The sequence below is a fragment of the Lonchura striata genome, chromosome 2, assembly GCF_050655825.1.
Source record: "Lonchura striata isolate lonStrDom1 chromosome 2, ASM5065582v1, whole genome shotgun sequence".
Lineage (NCBI taxonomy): Eukaryota > Metazoa > Chordata > Aves > Passeriformes > Estrildidae > Lonchura > Lonchura striata.
The window spans coordinates 54591517-54612967 of NC_140704.1; the positions used below are offsets into that span (position 1 = coordinate 54591517).

At 43.1% G+C, this 21451-nt stretch overlaps 1 protein-coding gene across 1 annotated transcript in view; it reads left to right on the forward strand.

The window, feature by feature from the left end:
• The first annotated feature begins 1986 nt into the window (after positions 1-1986).
• Positions 1987-21451, forward strand: part of LOC110479360 (amphiphysin) — a 120139-nt gene continuing 100674 nt past the window's right edge. Inside the window, exon 1 of the mRNA XM_021546627.4 lies at positions 1987-2171. Coding sequence (XP_021402302.2) covers positions 2103-2171 — 69 coding nt within the window. The 5' untranslated portion in view covers positions 1987-2102. The remainder of the gene's footprint in view (positions 2172-21451) is intronic.

Sequence of the window (21451 nt, forward strand, 5' to 3'; positions counted from 1 at the left end):
GTATGGAGCGAATAATCTGATCATTTGCTGATAATTACTTTCTAAAATCTAGTTGATGGAGAGCAACACACACATTGATAAACCAGTTGATGAAAAAGCATTGGCTGCTGTCAAAGGCCATTAAATGGGGCACAGCCAGTGCAGATCAGCTGACTGAGGAGAAAGAGACTGCCTGACTAAGAACACATCTTCATTTTCCTCACCCACTGGCATGAAAAAGCATTTTTGGGCTTGGTGATGAGGGTTCTACTACTGTATCAGACAACAAGGATCTAAAAGGCACAAGAGAGTTTCCTCCCTCCCTCTCCTAGCCCAAAGTCAATCAAATCCACTCTATTCTGCTAGTACTTTCTACCTTTGTTATCCTTTGGTGAAGAAAGTGCATGAGTAATCAGTTAAGAACACCTCTTTTCATGATTTTTTAAAAATCACTCTTAAAGTGGTGGAATCAGAAGCCAAACTGGCCAGAAAGATATACTCTGGAGATGTGAAAAAATACTCCAAAGAATTTGGGAGCTCTATGCACACTGAGATTTTGTTTTGATCTTTCACCAGTTTAGCAGCATGGTAAGACACTACTGTAATCTTTAAGACTAATCATTTCTTTGGTTACTGTGATATGTTTTCTTTGGTTTTCTGCATTAGTTTTGGGTTTGGGGTTTTTTGTGTGATTACTTTTTTCTTTTTAAATAATATTTAAGTGAGAATTAAGTAAGTACCTACTCTTACTATACATCACTACTGCTGCAGTTGGCATGTTAAATCAACTTCTCAATTGAAGTACAGGAAGATGTGTCAGGCACATGTGGGACTGAGCAGATGTCAGAAATACATAGTCTCAGGAAACACAGCTGGACTTATTAAATGTATGAGACATTTCCTTTTGGAAGGTAAAAGACCTTCTGATCTGTGTTTTGAAAAATCAGTGAAAAGTATTATGATACTAGGACAGTTCCCTTCCTGTATCCTGGAAGGATACAGGCTCAGGTTAAGAGGGTTGAGTTCCAGTGTTTTGCTTTGTCTTGCTTTGCTATGTTTGCTGCTGGAGTTCTACTCTCCATATCAGGGAACTCCACACTTGGCCAAACAACAAAAATAAATGCCAGGAGTGAATTTGGGGCTTGGTATCTAGGAAGGATGACTTTGCCAACCTTGAGTGACTGGTGCTGCATGATCCCTAGAAGATTTTGGGGGACTTGAGTGTTAGGGGAGGACAGAGATTTTTGTTATGACTGCCCTTTGGTTTTGATTAGAAGTTGTAATTTCACAAATAAGATCAAAAACACAAAACCAGCCTGGAACCAGTTTACTGCTGTTGGTTGCTACACTGAGACAGGAGTGAGAAATGGATGGGAAGAGGATGTCAAGAGCAGGAGAATGGTAAGTCAAGTGTAGCACATTCAGCAGCATGGGCATGGTAACCCCAGAAGAGCTGATGGCTGTGGTAACCCCAGAAGAGCTGATGGCTGCGGTAAGGCCAGAAGAGCTGATGGCTGCGGTAAGCCCAGAAGAGCTGATGGCTGTGGTAACCCCAGAAGAGCTGATGGCTGCGCCAGGAAGCCCAGTCCAGGCCAAGCTGGGGGATGCAGGTCCCTCAACCGTGGCACCCATCTACTGCATGTGATGCTGAGCCACCAAAGCAGTGAAAAGTGTTAAAGGAGCTTGGACCTGGGAGTGACTCCGACTTGGTGAAACCTCTCGGGTAGTAAGTAGCTGCCTAAGGTTCTCCAGCTGTACAAGGAGGCTTGTGCCAGAAGTGGACGCAGCCATCAGCTGTGCTTGTAGAAATCATCATCCCCATTATCTCTCCTGATGTGTTTTATTATCTAGAGGAATTGCCTCATCTCCAGACGACACCGCTACCCGGGGTCCCGACAGCCGCCTCCCCGGGGGCCGGGGACGGACGAAGGCGGCGGGCCACGGCTCACCTGAGGCGGTGGCGGTGGCCACGCCTCTCCCTGCTGTGTCTTTAAAGCCCTCCTCCTCCTCTTCCTCCTCCTCCTCTCCATCCCTCCATTCCTACATCGCCGCTGCCGCTCGTAGCTGCCGGGCTCTGCCTCGGCCGCCTTCTCTCCCCACCCTCCCAATCCCCGCCACCAGCCATGGCCGACATGAAGACCGGCATCTTCGCCAAAAACGTCCAGAAACGCCTCAACCGCGCCCAGGAGAAGGTGCGCTGCGGTGCGGGGGAGCTGCTGGGAAGGGGCGGAGGGGGAAGAGGAGCGCGGCGGCGGCGGCGCGCAGGGTCCGCCAGAGGATGCGGCTCCGCTCGCCGCCGCTGCCGCTTCCCTCGCCGCGCCGGGGCCCGGGGCGGCGGCGCTGTTACGTAACTGCCCCGGTTCCCCGCGCCGCCGGGAGCTCCGGGATGCGAGCTCCGGGATGCGAGCTCCGGGATGCGAGCTCCGGGATGCGAGCTCCGGGATGCGAGCTCCGGGATGCCGGCGGCACCTGCCGCAGGCCCCGCCGCCGCTCCCTCGCCCTTGGGGTGCGCGGGTGCCCGCGGGGATGGCGCCGCTCCGCACCCGGCCTGGGCGCCTTGCTGCCCCGGCCCAGCGGGGAACGCGGGCTCGGTTCGCCTCGCCTCGCCTCACCCCCGCCGCCAGCCCTGCTAAGAGGATTGCCTTTCCTTTAATATCCGCGCCGGCTCATCCCCGGCTGCGGCGATCCGCCTTGCTGCAGCCGCGGCAGACAGACACCGCTGCGGGGGATGACAGCAGCCCGCGGGGGCCGGGGGCTGGCGCAGCCCGCGCCTCCTTCGGCGGCTGCTGCGGTTTTGGGGAGCTTCTTGGGGTGTCAGGAGGCTGGTCCAGATGTTCTGCAGCTCACAGCTTGCGCTGCTTCAGAAAGTCAGAACCGATTCTAGCGTTATCGTAGCCTGGAAATGAACAACGGGTGAAGTGGGGGAGAATTTGCAGGAGTTCTGACCAAAGATGAGGGCCTTATGGGCCGCTGTCTGTTTTGTTCATCTTCATTAATGAAAGCTGATAGGTATAAGTGTTCCACACAGATAGCTCCTGTGTAGCTGTTGGGTGCCTCAAAACAGGATCTCAGATACAGATATTAGGCCCAACAGAAAAGCATTTGTGTGTGACTATACGTAGCAGCTTGTGTCTGCTGTTAGTACAGTTTACAATATAGCTGTTGCCAGCATGAATTTGGCAGACAGAGTTGGCAGTACGTGTTGTATCAGTACCCTCATCTCTTTTGAGGGTTAATAAAACCTTTATACCCCTCTAGCATATATCCTGAATTGTTATGCAGCTTAGGGAATAGGGCTTTTGCAAATGAGAAATATTATTTTGTGAGCATATTTCTTATACTTCACTGCCTGTAAAACTGCGCTTTCTTTTTGGCCACACATTGAATTCTGTGGAGCTCCAGCGGCAGAAAAAATTGCAACAATTAATATATCTTATTCACAATTGTGTTATTATTTAAGAATATAATAGTTGAGGCTGTCACAGACTAGTGATTAACTTTCCCTTTCAAATACTCCTGACTAGCTCACCAGGTTATAAAGTACTAGACTTTTCAGCACCAAAGTCATGATGCATTTCCATTCTTGCAGGTGTGGACTGCAGCTGTTTTCAAGTAAAACATGTAAATCCTCTTTAATAGTTCGAAGATATCTGATGACTTTATGGTGTGAGTTGACTTGAGTTCATAGTTGGAGTCGAAGCCTAAAAATACTGTTTGTTTCCTTGTGTCTTTGTCAGTATGGTTACAATTAACCATCTGGAAAAGCACTGGTGCAAGTCAGAATCACGTGTACTGCTTCAAGCTCTGTCTGTTCCAATGTGGGGCTCCTGCTTACAGAAATGTGTGGGCATACTAGAGAAAACACCTGAATGTGCATACCTGAGATTCCCTGTACTCCTCAAATACTGTTCATGCACCAGCCCCAGGACAGGTGCCTTGAGTCTCTTGGGTGCAAATCAAAGATACTATTGGGCTCTGACAGATGGTCTGCTCTACCTCCACTTTGGTGATCAACCATGCTAACAAGGGGGAAATTTGTCTGGATTGATTTTCGCGTATCAGTCAGGCATCTGTCAATTTTAGCTTCCTTATAGTATCTGTGGTGGTAATTTCTTATGTCAGTGGTGTAAAAGTTGCTTATTTACAGGGTTACTTACAGTATGTTAGTGGCCTTACCCAGTCATAGTACCAGTGGTCTGACACAGAGGACATCGTAGTACCGTGTACTTCTGTATACTTGCCTCCTCCTTCCTGGCCCATGTGTTGTTATTGCATGAGCTATGCATGTGTACTCTTTCATGTCTACATTTCTTCTTAGCTTTGAGTTTGTGTATGTCTATGCAACATAAAATCATTCGTTATTTTTGCTGAAACTTTACTCAAAATGAAAACAACAACAAAAAAGTACAAAACAGGCCCCAGATGGGAATGATTGAGTTTTGTTTGTTTTGGGTACTTGATAAAAACAAGTAAATTTTGTCTAGGAGTTAAAATGTATGATTTGTCTGATTCTTGATGGTGTGAATAGGATGGCATTGTGAGATGTGTGTAATATCACACTGGCTTAAAGAGATTTTAAATACATTGAGTTGTTTTTATCTTGATGCTGATATTGGATTTGTGCACCCTCAGTTTACCGAATGTGTTCTTACAGATTAATGTTTTTATAAAGCATTTTTGCATTGCTTTCTATTATTTATTGATGGAACATATGTATTAAAAACATGGAGTGGCTCTAAAACATAGACCTTCATTTTGGATTTCAGTGAAGCTTTTGATATTGTCTCTCACAGGATCCTGCTGGATAAAATTGTCCAGCTCACAGCTGGATAAACACATTGTGCAGTGAGTGAGCAGGTGTCCCACAGGTTACTATCAAAGGGTTACAGTCAGTGGGATGACAGACTGGTGAGCTGTCACTAGTGAGGTGTTCCTCATGGCTTCATCCTCACCCCAGTGATATTCGACATCTTCACAAATTACTTGGATGCAGGACTGTAAGGGATACTAAGCAAGTTTGCAGATGATAGAAAACTGGGAGGAGTTGCTGACTCCCTTGAAGGCAGAGAGGCCCTGAAGAGAGGACTTGACAAATCAGAGAGTTGGGCAGTCACCCATCATATGAAGTTCAGCAAGAGAAAGTGCCAGATTCTGAACCTGGGATGAGACAACCCTGGATGTATGGACAGACTGGGGACAAGAAGCTGGAAAGCAGCCCAGAGGAAAGGGACCTGGGACAGGAAGTTGAATGTGAGTCAGCAGTGCTCTGGCAGCCAGGAGAGTCACTTGTGTCCTGGGTACATCAGGCTCAGCATCACAGACAGGCAAAGGAGGGGATTGTCCCCTCTGCTCTGCTGCAGCCTCACCTTGAGTCCTGTGTGCAGTTTTGGGTGCCACAATATAAGAAAGATATTAAACTATTAGAGTGCACCCTAAAAGAGAGTTAACAAAGGTCATGAAGGGCCTTGAGGGGAAGCCTCAAGTATGAGGAGTGGCTAAGGTCACTTGATCTGTTCAGCACGGAGAAGAAGAGACTGAGGAGAGATCTGATAGTAGCCTACAACCTTTTCATGAGAGGGAGAAGGGCAGACACTGATATTTTTTCTTATGGTGACCAGTGACACGACCTGATGGAATGGTCTGGAGTTTGTAAGGGGAGGTGTAGATTGGATATTAGAAAAAGGTTCTTCCCCAGACGGTGGTGGTTGGGCACTGGAGCAGGCTCTGCAGGGAAGCAGACACAGCACCAAGCCTAACAGAGTTCAAGAAGTGTTTGGACAATGCTCTTGGGCATATGGTGTGACTCTTGGGGATGGTCCTGTGCAGAACTGAGAATTGGACTAGATCTCAGATTCATTTATGTAAGCTATTTTTCTAATAATGCCACCATTATCTTCAGTTCATTGATGACTAAGTGTTGTAAATGCAGGCAAACCTGATGGGAAGAGATGAAGATGTCTGACTTAATTCAGAAGGCTGAATGATTTTTTTATTATAACTATGCTAAAATACATTAATATACTATATAAAGGAAGATACTAAAAACTACAAACCTGCTTGTTTGAACTATATCTCTAACACAACTTGTGACCCTCTCGTGAGAGTCCAGACACAGGTGGATCTGATTTGCCATCAGGCTCAAACAATCCTTCACCAGAATCCAATCAAGCAATCACTCCAGGTAAACAATTCCTCCAAACACATTCCATGTGAGAAAAACAAGGAGCAGAAATAGAAATTGTTTTCTCTTTCTGTCTCTCTGTGCACCTCTATGAAAAATCCTGAGAGAGAAATGTGCTGCCACAGTCTAGGAGAAATTTTACTTGTACAGTGTATGTAGTGTGTGTCTATAGTCACTATTTATATAACAAAAGCTAAGTAACTGCAAAATCTTGTATTGGGCAGATCTCGGTCTTGCATTAGAAGTGTTAATCTGAGAGTTATATGGAAATAATAATTAACCACTCTTTCACATCATCCAACCAGCACTCCCAAACCCTTTTCTGCAGGGTTACTCTCCAACCACTCCTCTCCCAGCTCAGACTTGTGTCTGAGATTACTCCATCCAGGTGCAGAATCCAGCATTTGGTTGGTTTTGTTCAGTTTCATGCTGCTGGTGATCGCCCAATACTGCAGTCTGTCCAGATCTCTCTTGTCCCATGGGAGAGTCAGTAGCACTTCCCAGTTTGGTATCATCACCTGACTATCTGTGCATTGAACCGCAGCCTCCAGATCACTGATAAAGAGACTGAACAGAGCTGCCTCTAGACCTGAGCCCTGAGGAGCACCACTGGTAACTGGTCACCAGCCAGATGTCTTGTTTGCTGCAATAATTTGAGCCCTGCTCTTCAACAAATTCTCTGCCCAGTACACTGCATACCTGCCCATCCCACTGTTGGAAAACTTGTCTGGATGGAGGCTTTGAGGGACAGTAGCAAAAGCCTTTCTAAACCCCATTAAAACTGGGAGTTTAAATCCAGTGTCTTCATCCAGGCAGGTGACCTTATTGTAGAAGGTTATTAAATTAAACAGGACTTTGCCTTTGTGAACCCATGTTGTCTGTGTCTGATGACTCTGATTTTTCGAATGCCTTTTAATAAAATCCAGTGTGATTTTCTCCATATTTTTTTTCAGGTATTGAGGTTAGATTAAGATGTCTGTAATTTCCTTGGTCTTCTGTCTTGCCCTTCTTGGAAACTGGTGTAACTTGGCCTAATTTTTAGTTGGTGGGGCCTCCCAAGACCTTTTGTAGATGGTTGAGAGTGGTCGTGTTGTAATGTCTGCTACAGTTGCATACAGTACTCTGGGGTCAATCTCATCAGCCCAATGGATTTACTAATATTCAGCTGATAACAATTGGTCCCTTTCAATTTCAGTGTCCATAAATGGAAAGCTGGTGTTCCTGCAGTCATTGTCCTCTGAGAATTGGACAACCGAAGGTAACAACATGGATATTAGTTCCATCACAGAGAGGAGACAGCTCTTATGGGTGGCCATTGTCCAAAGAATGCTGGATGGAGGGGTGATGGCTGGTCTGTGACAGGCAAGGCTGTGCATAGGGGACATCATCATGTCTCACAGTGTCATCACCCTGCAGCGCAGCAGTGCCTTGGAAGGGCAGAATAAAAGGGAGCATCCTCCCATGTCACACTGTCAAAGCTGGCCTGGAGCCAGCCCACAAACATCCAAAAGGGAGCCCTTGAGGAGACAGTGGAATGACTTGGAGGAGGCTAGGGGCAGAAAACTAGAGGCAAGGCCAGCTGCCAGGGGCAGCCTTTGAGGAACAGATGCAAGCCCTGCAGAGGAGAAGAACCACCAAGACCTGTAGCTGCCTGAAGCTGTCTGGCCTCTTCAGGTGGATAGCACTTGTAAGTTCAAGTGAACACCTTCTTGAGGAGCACTGCACAGCTCTGTCCTCAGTCCCTTGTGGAGCCTGGGGCTCCACAGACTGTAAGAACTGGGATGCAGAGAGGTTGTCAGGAGTCCTAGGGCTTTGTAACATCCACTAGTGCCTTGCCAGGATTCTTGACCCACAGATTGATCAGGCTGAGGACATTTAGCCACTCTTGGAAGTCCTGAGATGGCTTCAGGTTGAGGGAGAATAGGGCTTAGGCATATCCTGGAGGGCATGACCAGATTGTGGGATGAGGAGTGAGGCTTTGCTCACATGCTTAGGAAATAGCTGACTATCAGCAATGGCATCAGGAGGGAATTTTTCCCTTGGATCAGATTGGCACTGGTTCATCGGGAGAAGGAGGAAGAGATGGGGTTGCACTCTTCTGCAGCACTGAGCAGGACCACTGTTCAGGGCTCCTTCAGTCCCTTTTGGCTGGGTTGCTGCCTGCTGCTCATGCCTCATGAAGATGGTCTGTCATACCTGCAGCTGTGGGCAAGAAGCTTTCCAGACTCCCAGGGTGGGCCCCAAGGGTGGCCTGGGGGTTGCTCATTGTCCTCCTGTAGCACTGGGCACAGCCCCTGTCAGGGCTCCTCTGGGCCCCTGCGACTCCGTTCTTGCCTGCTGCTCTCACACCTCCAAGGCACCATTTGTGCCCTGGCTCTCTCTGGCTCTCTTGCCCATTGCAAACCTGGAGGGGGGCTGAGCTCTGCTCTTCCCTTGGCTCCATTTCCCATGGGATTCTTGCTTGTTCAAAACAGCATGTGCTTGGAAGGGTTCCAGGCTTGCTTCCCTATCCAGACCTGACACTTTTCAGTTTTCCTGCCTGTGGCACAAGCACAGGGTAGGCACAAGAGCACTTTTCGTGCATCCCTGGCTGGGAAGGACAGCAATGAAGCAAGTTTTGGAAGGCAAGATTGTGCCCATCATTGATATGTGTCATACTTTGGAAAATACCTCATGGTACCACACATCTTTTCTTCTGACCTATATGCCTGCTGCTCCTTTCTGTAGCTCTGTCATTTGCCTTTTCCAGATTACAAAGGATGTATTTTCAAGTAAGACATGCATCACCTGCTCCTGGCTACACATGCATGTTGTGTTAGTGCTTCTGATTATCAGTTCTGAAACAGATGGAGAAAAATAAAAAATTAAATAGTATCTTGCTGTAATATGCAGTTATAACCTGTCTGTTATGTGTCCTCAAATGTGTTTTTTGGACCTCAAAACCCCCTGATTTGTGAGACAAATAACCATCTCACCAGCATTTGACTCACGGTGAGTGCAGGACAGAGCAGTCAGGCCCTGTTAAACCCAGAGCTCTGCATGGCAAGGTCTGACCCAGGTCTGAGGGCTCCACCCCAGAGCAGCTCTGCAGTGCCAGTCCCAGGCCCACCCAGGAGACAGGGGCAGAGATGGGCACACCCACAGCAGGGCTCAGGCAGGGACAGAGGTCCCAGGCTGGGCTGAGCCATGTCCCCCGGGCCCTTGGCAGGAGGTGGTGGGGCTGGAGTTCGCAGGGGAGGCCAGTCCCAGCCACTGAAGCCTGTGAGCACCACCAGGACCCCGTCAGGACTGAACTTCAGTGCTCCTGTGCTCTTCTGCAGACACTGGTGTTGGACACTTTGAAGACAGAATATTGGGAAAGATGGACTTTCCCTGTGACGAAATGCTGCTGTCCTCAGGCTCTTGTGTTTTAGCATGTTTTTGCAAGGGAAACAGTGCAGACAATTCTAAAAATGAGTATCAAGTGAGGAAAAACACTCCACCAGATGATCAGCAGGTATATTGCTCAGCTCTTGAGATGTTTGCAGCCATTTAGATGAGAAGCACGTCCTGCACCAGACTGAAGGCTTGATCTCTGAGCCTCGCTGCTGTCAGTGATGTGGTGGTTTGCCATCCTGTGAAAACCTGTCTCAGTTGAAAACACTGATGAATTTCAAAAAAACACATGACACTTGCCTTTTGCAAATTTGTGCAGATGCCCCCTTTATCTTGAGATGATCCAAAGCCCTGACCCCTCTCAGAAGATACACACCTCCTTCCCACAAGGTGACAGAGCCAGGGCCTAGCTGGGAGATGGCTATGGGTGTTCAGTGCCTTCTGCTAGTGCAGGGCTGGGAAGAATTGTCTTCAGAGATTTCCCCAGTGTGTACTAGTAGGGAAAGGAGCAGGTAGGAGAAGATAGATTTGAGTAGAATAAAATAGTTCAATTTAAACAGATCTACAATAACCATTCAGTCCCACTACTTGACCACTTCAGGGCTGACCAAAAATTAAAGCATGGCTTTAAAAGCACTGGCCAAGTGCCTTTCAACACTTGTAGACATGGGTTCATTGACCACCTCTCCAAGAGGTCTCTCCAGGGTTTGACACCCTCTCATAATAAACCCAGATGGTGCTGTCACAACATTTCCAAAACTCGGTTTCAGTAAAGTTTGTTCCTGGGTATTTCTGTGTAGCTTCTGAAAATCAAGCTAATGTGTTTTTGATGTTTAACTTCTAAGTCAGTAATATATGTGGTTTCATCTAATACTTAAACCAGTATGTACTTCAGTTTATGAGAACTTGGAGGCATTACAAGGGTTGTAAAGGAGGAGGTTCTATGAAGGAAGCAGTAAACTTCCATCTGGAAGGGAATTTTGTGGTTCTGTACAAGTTCTGTAACTAATAATGTCTGCTCTAAGGCAGGAGACAAGTATGTGGAAGAATATAATTGTGAAAGGCGTTACATCTATTATAGCTGTGCTGACCTGCTTGCAGTGTGATGACATGGTTCTAGCAGCCTCGGGTCCATAACAGTAAATTACTGTCTAATGATTTAAAATGTTGGCCACAGAGATATTATAAAATTTATTATAATATAATATTATAAATGAAGTCATTACAGTATTATAATAGGCCTTGACATTTGGGGCCCTGCTGGCACAAGCACACACAATGATGAGGCAACTCCACCTCTGAAGAGCTAATTCTTAATTTCTGAGTTTATAAACAAAACTAATGACAAGTCAGTAATTTCTCATGTGGATAGTATGGTCTGAACTATGCAGATGATATTTTTCTATCTTCAGGTTCAAGTATTCTGCAAAGGGTGTGAAAGCAGTAGATGAGGGCAGGAAAGGAGAATACAAGTTGCTTTTCACCTCAGTGGTCCAAGTTTTACGAATTGGCTAGGAGGAGCAGTGAAGAAAACTGCCCACCATCTGTCACAGCAGGATACTTCAGTGGAGATAAATGGCAGAGAAAAACAGGCTAGGCATAAGGTGGGGGTGAACATGGAGGGGGGACATGCCTGTGCTCACCTTTCCAGCAACACACCTGTCAGGGCTGTGGGGAGCCTCTCTAAATAGCTTGTCAAGCCAGTGTGGGATGATGGACAGTATACTGACCTTGGGAGAAAACAAAAATAAAGGGTGAAAAATTCCCTTCAACACATTTTTTACAATTGCCTATATGAATAGGATTGTAGCTCCTTGAACTCGCCTGAAGATGGCAGGGGGATTTTTCACTTGCCTAAAATATACATAGGGGAATTCACCCCCACCCAAACCCTGATGAGGCAGCAGTTACTGCCTGCTATGCTAGTACTCTCACTCACCTCAGGGATTCGAGTGTGTGGGGAGAAGGGAGTAGAAGAAGGTGGCTGTGCTGCTTCAGTACAGAGGGTATTTTCTCTAGGGAGCAGTTGTTTGGTTTAGTTCATTGAGCTCTGCTGCAAACTCAGCTGCTTAGGAGCCTCCAATCCAGAGTGTTTCAAGCGCTGGGTCACTCTTCCCAAAATGTTCTGTGGCATCAGCATCAGTGCTGTTCTCAAATACAACATCATTTTTTTCCAGACTTAATGAGTAGCTAGTTAGTCAGTAGTTGCCAGAATGATAAACCAACGACCAACTCAGGAAAGCAATTGTGTCTTGTTTGGTCATCTTGAGTTTCTGCTAACTGGAGTTTATTAATCTGTTTAAGAGGGCATGGTAAAACCTAGGCTGCCATAAAGACATATGGAACACATTTCTGCTTGTACTGTGAGAAAGCTAAGCAGGAAATACCCTATTCCTCTTCCTGGTGGCTCTGCCTTTATTTCTGTTGTCTCAATAATTATTATCTGTAGGACATTAGCACGTGTGAGATTCTGCAGAATTGGGGACAAAACCAATTACAAATGAATAATGGTGTGGACAAGCACTTAGTTGGTCAAATTCTGTACAATTTCTCAGAATGTTGATAGGGCAGTGGGAATGCTTAGAGGCCTTCCAGTGGGCAAGGTCACAAAAAAGTCAGAGACTGTACCACACTTCAAGGCCCTGGACTCAAACTCCCAGTGCCCTGCTACTACTATTTATTTTTGTGCCTTCTTTTTCTTATCACTTCTTTTCTGACAAAAAGCTTTTACTTACCCCCAGATAAGAGCCTCTGCTTTGTTCTCCCTGTTTCTGTAGCAGATTAATTCCTTTGATGCTCCCTTGAAGTCCCAGCTTTTTCACTTTCTAACCCCACTTCTTTGTACCCACAATATTGCTAAATCTGTGGTTTGTACTGATGCAGAAGCCAATGCTACAGACTATGAACTGCAGTCTGTCCTCTTTATCTGTGATGTGAAAGAGGAGAACATGTACACATGAGCCTGCACATGCTTGAAAGACACTGACTATCCTGCTTTTCCCAGGATAAATTGAAGATCATGCTAGGAGTGAGGCTGATGTTTTATTTTTAATGAAGTAGAGGTTTGAGAAAATAAAAGGTCCTAAAGAACACAGATAATCTGAATTTTCTTTCTAGATTGTGATTAGTAGTAAGCATTTAGTTGTGTCTTTACAGAAGTATAGGAGGCTAGCAGTATGTAGCAGAGGTAGGTGGTGGTCTGTAATGCCATGAGAACAGTTATTTATACTGATGATTCATGCTTCATGGCTCACCAAAGCCCAGTTAAAGGACCCACATGTACAGGGGTTAATACATATTTAGCATGAAGTAGAAGGAGATGAAACACTGAATACAGAGAAGCAGCTTGATTAAATGTAGGCAGTCTATTTCCTGTAGAGAATGATCAGTCTTTGAATTCTGAAAAATGACCCTGATTTTTCACATAAAATGCATGTATTAGTTTTTAGATCCAGGAAAAGATTTAAGGACTTATTTGCATGTAGGACGTGCAGAGGAATAAATTAAAATGTTATATTCCTTTTAAACCTGCACAGATCTGTGTGTGGATGCTGTTGCTTATATTTAAACTAGGCTTCCTGTTGTTCAGCTTGCTATTGTAACCTAAATCCATGTTAGTTTTTGTGGGTGTTATCTTTTCACACTAATAAAGCCACCCTCTGCAGTTTGAATGAACATTTTAAGTACAGAAGAGACACTGCTGAAGTGGATTTGGAGAATATGAAATATGTTTTTCAAAATAATGTTGCCAGTAATTTTAACTATAGGACAAATTTTAGTCCTCTAAAAATCATAAGGAGTGGTTAATGAGGGTCATCAGAAGGGAATAATTGATTGACTCATGTTTTTCAAATCTGTACTAACAAAATTCTTATCACAGGGGAGGGAGAGGCTGTGGGTGAAAGGCAGAACACAGAGGAAAGCAAAAGTTCGTAGGTACACTGAGGCCTGAAGAGAGGCACAAGAGCATGGCTCAGTCTAGAGGCAGATTGATCTGGGCAGCCTTAGGGCAGGTGTTCCCATGGTTTATCTTGCTCACGAGAGAAACTCATCAGGAAAAAAGGGCACAGTAGTAACTGAAGACAGGCCTTTGCTGGCTGACTGCTGCTACTACAGCATGGTCACTGGAGGACACATTCCGGAAATGGTAAAGGAGTGGGTTCATACTGTGTGAAGCAGTGAGTGGAAAACAAGCACAACAGAGTAAGGTTAATGTCCATGGTTAGCTGAAGGCCAAAAACAAGCAGCGAAGATGCGATACAAGTTGGAAATAGGGAATTTGGATTTAAAGAAATGTGGAAATCTAACAGTGCAAGGAAATGTCTTTGATTTGAAAAAAATAGCACAGACCTCCTTCTCTAGTCTTAAATGGCTTCTGGATTGATTAGTAAAGAAATGAATATACTCCTTATAATGTGACAGTCTTGCAAACTTCCAAAATGTGATTTTATTGGTAGTACATCTCTAAATATTGTTCTCTTTAATTCTCAGCCAAAATGTGCAGGCAGAGTTAGTATCAGGAAAGTTGTATCTTGGTGTTTGTTAAACTTCCCTTTTCCTTCCTTATCTCTCTCTCTCTTTCTCTTCTTCTGTCATCCTTTCCTTACTGCTTGCTCTTTCCCTTTCTCTTGTACATCTCAGCAAACACATTGTAGACATAACCAGCAAAGCCATTTAGAAAATTACTTTACTTCTTGGATCACTTGTGAGTTCACTTGACAGGTGAACCCACTTGCACACTTCAGGTTGTTTAAAAATCAGTACTCAGCCTCCAAACATTGTAGGCTATGAAAGAATTCTGAATGTTCATTTTGTTTTATTTGTCTCCTGTTGTGTGTGAGAGGAGGGACAGATGGTGCTGCTGGAACAGGACTCTATTCCCTTAGGGTCTGCAGGGCTGAGGAAGGTCCTCCCTGTGTGGGGGCAAAGCTGGGAATAGTGACAGCACCTCACACAGGCAGTGCTGAGTATCTGGAGAAAAACTAAAAGACAGGGAAGGTGAAATGGAGAGCCAAGCTGCCGAGTAATTAAGACAGTAATTAGACAGGCACTCTGAGAACTGCAAATATGCAACATGAAGGAGCTGCAGTGGGCTACATTCATAAGCTTTGTTTTTATCAGTAGCTCCAGCTGAGTTCACAGGAATTTCACCCAAATTGTAGCCTTAGGGTTAAGCCCAGCAGTGCTGTCACTCCAGATTCAGTGAAGTCAAGGTGCTCTTTATATCCCAGGGCTTTTCAGCTTACTCCTGCTTCCTATTCTTGTACTAAAAAAAAAATATCCCTCATATCATATTTGTGTTTCCAGGCTCTGAAAAGCCTGTTTCAGAGAAAATGAACTTAACTGATATTTTACAGAGCTGAACGTGGTTTTAGTCTTAACCACCACCCTGGCATCATGTTTTCCTGTAGTATCAATCCAAGAACACAGTTGTTGTAAGCATAGTGCCAACATCTCTTATGCAAAGTTTCATAGTAGGGTAAAAAAATAAACAGTAATTCAGAAGCTGGCTGAGAATCTACATTGATTTGACAGCCAAGCTGAGAAGCAAATCAGGAAGAAATTCAGGCAACCCTTAGATGGCAAACACACACATGCCATTTGAATGGCATCTTAACTCTTAAACAAGTCACTCCACCAAATGTAATGACTTGGCACTTTCTGAAGGAAGATGGAGAGGAACAAGCTCCATCAAATATGGTTCAAATATGGACTGAAAAATATTTTGGGTCAAGAACACGTGTTTACAGACTGCAGGGCGAATGCAAACTTGAGTACAGTGTGTTTTTCTCAGCATTTCAACTCAGATCATGCTGGTTTCTATAGTGAGGGCCGTTTTCTGTAGGCAGTGTTTATCTGGAAAAGAAATAGAAAAAGTATACCCCATGAAAAAATATAATTTAAAAGAGGCACTGTGCAGTATTGAGATTGCTGAGTCACTTCTCTGAAGGCTCTGTTTTTGTGAGCAGTAAATATTTTTTTCCCTCTAGTATCCCATTTCCAGTTTGTCTCAAAGTACTTACACCAATATTGTTTTGCTAATGCCCATCAGTAGGCCATCCTACCAAAGGCTTACCTTGAAGTATGTGATAAATACTGGTTTTGGATTGCTCAGTGGCATCTGTTATCAGAAGTGTTAGTGGGATTTGAAGTAGTCATATCAACCTGACTCAGACTTTTCCTTTTTCTGACTCAAAGAAGGATATTTTTTACACTCTTTTGTACAGAAAGATTCCTTACTTGCATATAAGCAGTCATCAATTAAGCAAATTTTATTGCATATTAATGCATCTTGGAATTTTTTGCGCATTGAATGTATCTAAAAAAGAAGGCAGTTTGAAGTCAGTCTCAAATGCCAAGCACTTGCTATTCCTCCTCTCTCACTCTGAAGCATAAGGTATTTTCAGTTCTTCAGAGGAGGTGTTATCATTACATGTTGAATGAAAAAAACCAAGACCACCTCTGGTGGATTGTGATGGATCTCTGTCTTTTTTTGTTAAGTCTTGTGAGAAAAAAAAAAAAAAGTGAAAATAGCAAAGGGTTGGAGAAAGGCTTTCTAAAAGTGTCACAAACTCATTTCCTTCCTAAGATATGTATACCATCACATCCCAACAGGTTATGTGTACATCTAAAACAGCTTTAGCTATACCAGCAGTGAACAGAATGTTTCCAATCACACCATAATTACTTGCTGTACTAATAGAAGTGTTAGAAAAAGTTTTGTCCAAGGTTTTTAGCTCTAGGACTTTCAACAGAGCTCAGTTCTCACTGCCTTTCTCATTTAATTTCACGTTGTTGTTAAGTCAGTTCCTTATTCACAAACATGCCTTTCTGAGCTGCTGGCACATATTCAGTTGTGATTTGGAATGTTTCCACATTATACCCTTCAGTTATCTAGAAATCGTGACTCTGGGGAGACACAAAGAGTACATGTTTAGGTTCCTCAGGGAAAGCATGCTCTGTTGTCTGGATCCTATCGCCATCCAGTGTCTCCCCTAGAGAAACAGGGGTTCTCCAAGCTTTCATTTGGTGGAAGGTCCCATGAAGCATAGAAAGTGCCATGCCTGAGCAGGTGTATTTCTCTGTGCACTGTAGGAGAGTGGGTTACACTTGTGTTCACCAAGATCTGCACACTGAACACAGTTAGTCTGGTCCTTATGGTATTAGCAAAGTAAGTTGTTGAGAGTGCATAATTTTCTTATCCCTACCCTAATACCTTTGTGCACAAAGACTTTAAGGCCAGTCTAGTTTGATGCACAATATTTCCTTCCTCAACAACATTGCTAGCAATTACAAATCAGGGACACATAAAAGTCATACACTTGATACTGACACATGGTCAGACTGTGCATCCGTTGAGGTGAATGAGAGGAGTCACTGGAATCATTGGGAAACTAACTGCTCATTGGGAACACTGCTCTGCCAAGGGATCTTGGTTGCAATGGGAAGCTGTTAGACAAGCAATATATGGTTAAGGTGAAAAGCCATTAGGCAAGTTCCCTGCTTTTACCACATTTGCTTGAGGTTCTTTCTGTCCTGGATGGGACACACATTGACTTTTCTTTGTAGGTCGTCCCACAGCAAAATACAACCCCTATCTAAAGTTTTATTTTACTAAAACTTCTCACATCCTCTACAATGACCTTTTCCATATTACTTAAGTACTATGATAAAATAAAGTCTTTCACATAATTTTATACCAATATGGAGAGTAAGCACATTCATATTTAATATAAGTTGAACCCAAACACATGGCTGGATAACTGTTTAATGCTATGAGAATTGAAGAACTCAGCCTTAAAGCAGTTATAATTTATTACACAATGAAGAACCTGTGTATGATACCCACAAGATACTGTTGATACAGGACTAAAGTGACAGAATGGTTAACAAGGACCAGTGCCTCCACATGAGAATTTTATTTTTAGTGGGGCTACCTGTTTAAAATTAAAGTGAAGGTATCTTAGTGTCTTTACACATTCTAAAAAATAAGGAAGAGAGGACTGGTAGTTCAAATATGTATAAAAATCAACACTGATGTGTTTGACATAAAATATTTTATAGCTGTATTAGAAATAAAAAGACAAAATTGTTAAGATTTACAATTAGTGTGTCATATTTTTCAGAAGAGTATGTCTATTGTAGAATATCAAACCCAGTTACTCTTTATGTTATATAAACCTGAGCTATACTAAAGAGCATAATAATTTCAAAACTTTTTTTTTCTAAACCTAGATATGTGAGTATGTATTGTTGCTTGGTCCATAACATCTGCAGTAGCTAATTTTACCAGAGACATGAGAAAATGCCTGTACTCTCATCTGGGAACCTGACTGGTCTTTTGGTCTCTGACAAACATAGGAGTAATAGAGCTTTTCCTTCCTCACCCCTCAAAAGAAAAGGCAGTAGTTTATTTGTATTTGATAAATATGGGGCATGATCCTTCATTGATATATGTGCTTGTGATTCATACTTATACTAAGAGGTATTTTACTCTATCAGTGATGTTGTGGATATATGGAATTATGTGGATTATTCCCATCTACATATAGCAGGAAGAAATGTGCAAAAAACAGTGTCAACCAGCTATCCACTAAGGCTCCATTTATTCTATTTGCCTTTTTTAATGTTTTAAGTTGTTTCAATACAAAACTTTTTTATTTTTAAAGAATTCAGATGAGACCCATATATTAAGAAATGTCAACTACATCCATCATAATATTTTAGGATTTATACCTATTGCAAATTGTGATGAACTTGATATCAAATTGCTATAGTAGTAACATACTGCTTTTAAAGATCTGATTCTACTCATGCCAGTTTTATTTGTAGCAGGGTGAGGCTCTTCAGGTTAAATATAATCCAGTTCATTGTGCTAACACAAGATGTAATACTACATACACACTCTGTACTGGCTCTGCATGGGTCTGGATTTAAATTGTAGCTCATTGCATAGCTTTCTGAAAATCAACTTGTGAAAATCACACTTATAGGTGTAGTAGGGTGTATACACATATTCTGAGGCAAGAGGAATTTTTACTTTGAGAATGTAAGAATACGCTGTGGCATCTTAAGCAGTTGTAAGCTGGGGTTTCTCATTGCTTTGGGAGAGTTTGCCTGGCAATGCTGGCAGCAATTCTGGGATCATAAAATTTCTTGGTTGACCTTCTCTGTTTCACCTACCCATGGCCTGCATAAATCAATACTTTTAATTTGCTGATACTTTGAATTTTGTAGCTAATTATAACTCCTTCAGCAAATTTGAGTAAAGCTGCAAACTACTGCATCCACTTGAGGGGAGATGCTTGACACTGACTCGTGCCAATGTTTTGCAGGGGTTCACTTGTTCAAGCCTTTTTCTTGCTCCCCTTACAATAACCACCTTTGCACAAATACAGAAGATATTTAATAGATCAGTCTTAATAGATCAGTCTGGGGCTGTCTGTCACTGGTTTTAATCTCACTAATTTTTCCTTGCCTGTTTGTACCAGTCATTAATTGAGAATGGCCATGCAGTTTGATTGCTCCCTTTTCTTCTAGTGCACATCAACACCTTATTTTATCTGTTCCACTTCCCTTGAGTTGTGGCTGAATGTGTACAATATGTAGGCTAGACTCAAAGAGTTACCAGCATAAAAGACAGCCTTTCTTCTCTTCCTTTGCCTTTTTTTTCAGGATAAATGTAAACAGTTTATGTTTATTTGTTCAATTAAAAGCAATAGAAAACCCGCAAAACATCCCAGCATTGTTACAATATTCAATAAAGGACAGTGTACCAAGCTGTTTTTTTATATTTGAGGAAGAAAATAAGTTATGTTGGAAATTTTAATATTACAAAATAAAAGGATATTACATGTGCTTTTTAAAAATGAGATTAATTACTTTCTCCTCCTTTCCCCTTGATGAGCATTTCTCAGTGCATTCTTCAATCATTGTACAGGCCCCATTCCAATTCCTGCTTCTTCCTCTTATTTTAATTCAGACAAGCAAGTGATCCTTTATTTCAGAACAGAGTAGTATGTAGAATAAATTATGTTGGATGAGATCAGTAGGTGGTGACTCATCCACCTCCAATTCAGCAGGGACAATGTCAAAGCTTGGGGAGGTTGCTAATGGCAGTGTCCAGTTGTATCTTCACTATCTCCAAGGTTGGAGGTTGCCCAGCCTTCTGAGGAGTCTGTTGCACCATTTCACCATTTCATGGTGATTTGTTTTATCCCCTTATATCAGCCCAAAATTTCCTTTGTTGCAGCTTATGACTGTTGCTCTAGTCCCTTCTCTTGTGAGTCTCTGAGTAGGACTTGGGTCGTTCTCTGTAATGGCTCGTAGGTATTTGAAAATAGAAAGCAAGTTTTCCTTCCCTTATCTTTTGTATTTTTCTGGCTGAGAAGCCCAGCTCCATTCCCATGCCCAGTGCTCTGCTCCAGCCTACTGAGCATTTCAGTGGTCTTCTGCTGGCTTCCTTCTAGTTTTCCTATGTCTTTCACTGGGTAACCCAGAAGTGGAAGCAACAATACTCTCAGTACAAACTCATGAACTCCAAACAGTGAAAGGGAACTGTTGCCATTGACCCATGTCTATACTGTAGTTCTGAGCTTTGTCCTTGCAAGGGAGCACATGATTTTCAGTGCAAAATCCTCAGCAGTGGAGAGCAGCAGCAGTTTTCCTTGGTTGGATGAATTTAGAGTAAGGAGAGACAAATATGGAGGAGGGAAAAAGTTACTGGGTACCTCAGTACCTCTTTGTTATTCCTTGTTTTCAGGCTGACTTACTGAGAAAGATCCCCAAAATGCCTACATGAAATTCAGGATCTGTGCTGCCCCTTTGCCAGCTTTTGGCTCAGCTATGCCAGTTCTCTGGAATAATTTTTAGACAAGACAAATTAATTCAGCTATCTCTCTTTGTGGGTTTGTCTTTTTTTATTATTATTATTATTATTTTATTTTCTATTGAGTTTTTTGTTGGGCTGTGTGTTTGCTTGTTTTTTAACATGTTAATTCATCTCAATAACAGCTTTTGCTTAATCAGGGCCTGAGTTGGTCCTTTTTTATTAATGGCTTCATGAACAGTTCTTTTGAGAGGCAAGTCAGTAGCAGTGCCTCTGTGGAGAAGGCCAGGATTCAGACCTCTGTTAGTCAGCCTGTAGAGGGACCATATGGAGTGGGTCAGTAAGTACTGGGACCCCACTTTGCACACTGACTAAGTTGGTTTAGGGCCAAATTTGTGAGCAAACAACAATATGAGCATCATAAAGTCACTCCAGGACATTTAGAAAACTTAGGAATTACTTCAACGTATTTGCAGCACCTATCAACTTTGCAATGTGTATGGTCTCATAAGGTTTCTGGAGAGTCCAATAACAAGAAGTGACATCCTTGCACATATGATATACCAGGTGGAAATTTTATTGTTTCCCATGGCAGGGAGAAAAGGCTCTCCTATATACACTTCTTTTCCACACAGACATACTTTATATGGAGAGCTAGAGATATTTTATATTTTATTTGAAATTTCCTGGAAGCATTTACTCTGGGAGTAATTTTAGGCTAGATTTTTTTCTACATGTACTGTATGGCTGATTGATAAGTGTAAGCTGTATTGATGTATTCAACTCAGGAGCACGTACTTTCCTTCCTGGGAACTCTGGACCCAGAAAGATTGTTTCTTTAAATCTTGCCCTCACCTGCTGTGATGCTAGATTTCTGCTATGGAAACATTTCCTGTGTATGTTATATATCAAAATTAGTAATTTGAAGGTACCATGGTACAACCTGAAGTGGAAACACAGGGATATATTCTCAGATGCTGAAAGCTCATGTCAGCCTGGTGGCTTTATGCAGATTATCTTACACAGGTGAAAACCTGGCTGACTGCTGGTGACTTTACCTACATTAAGTGTAATGTTCTTGCTGCAGC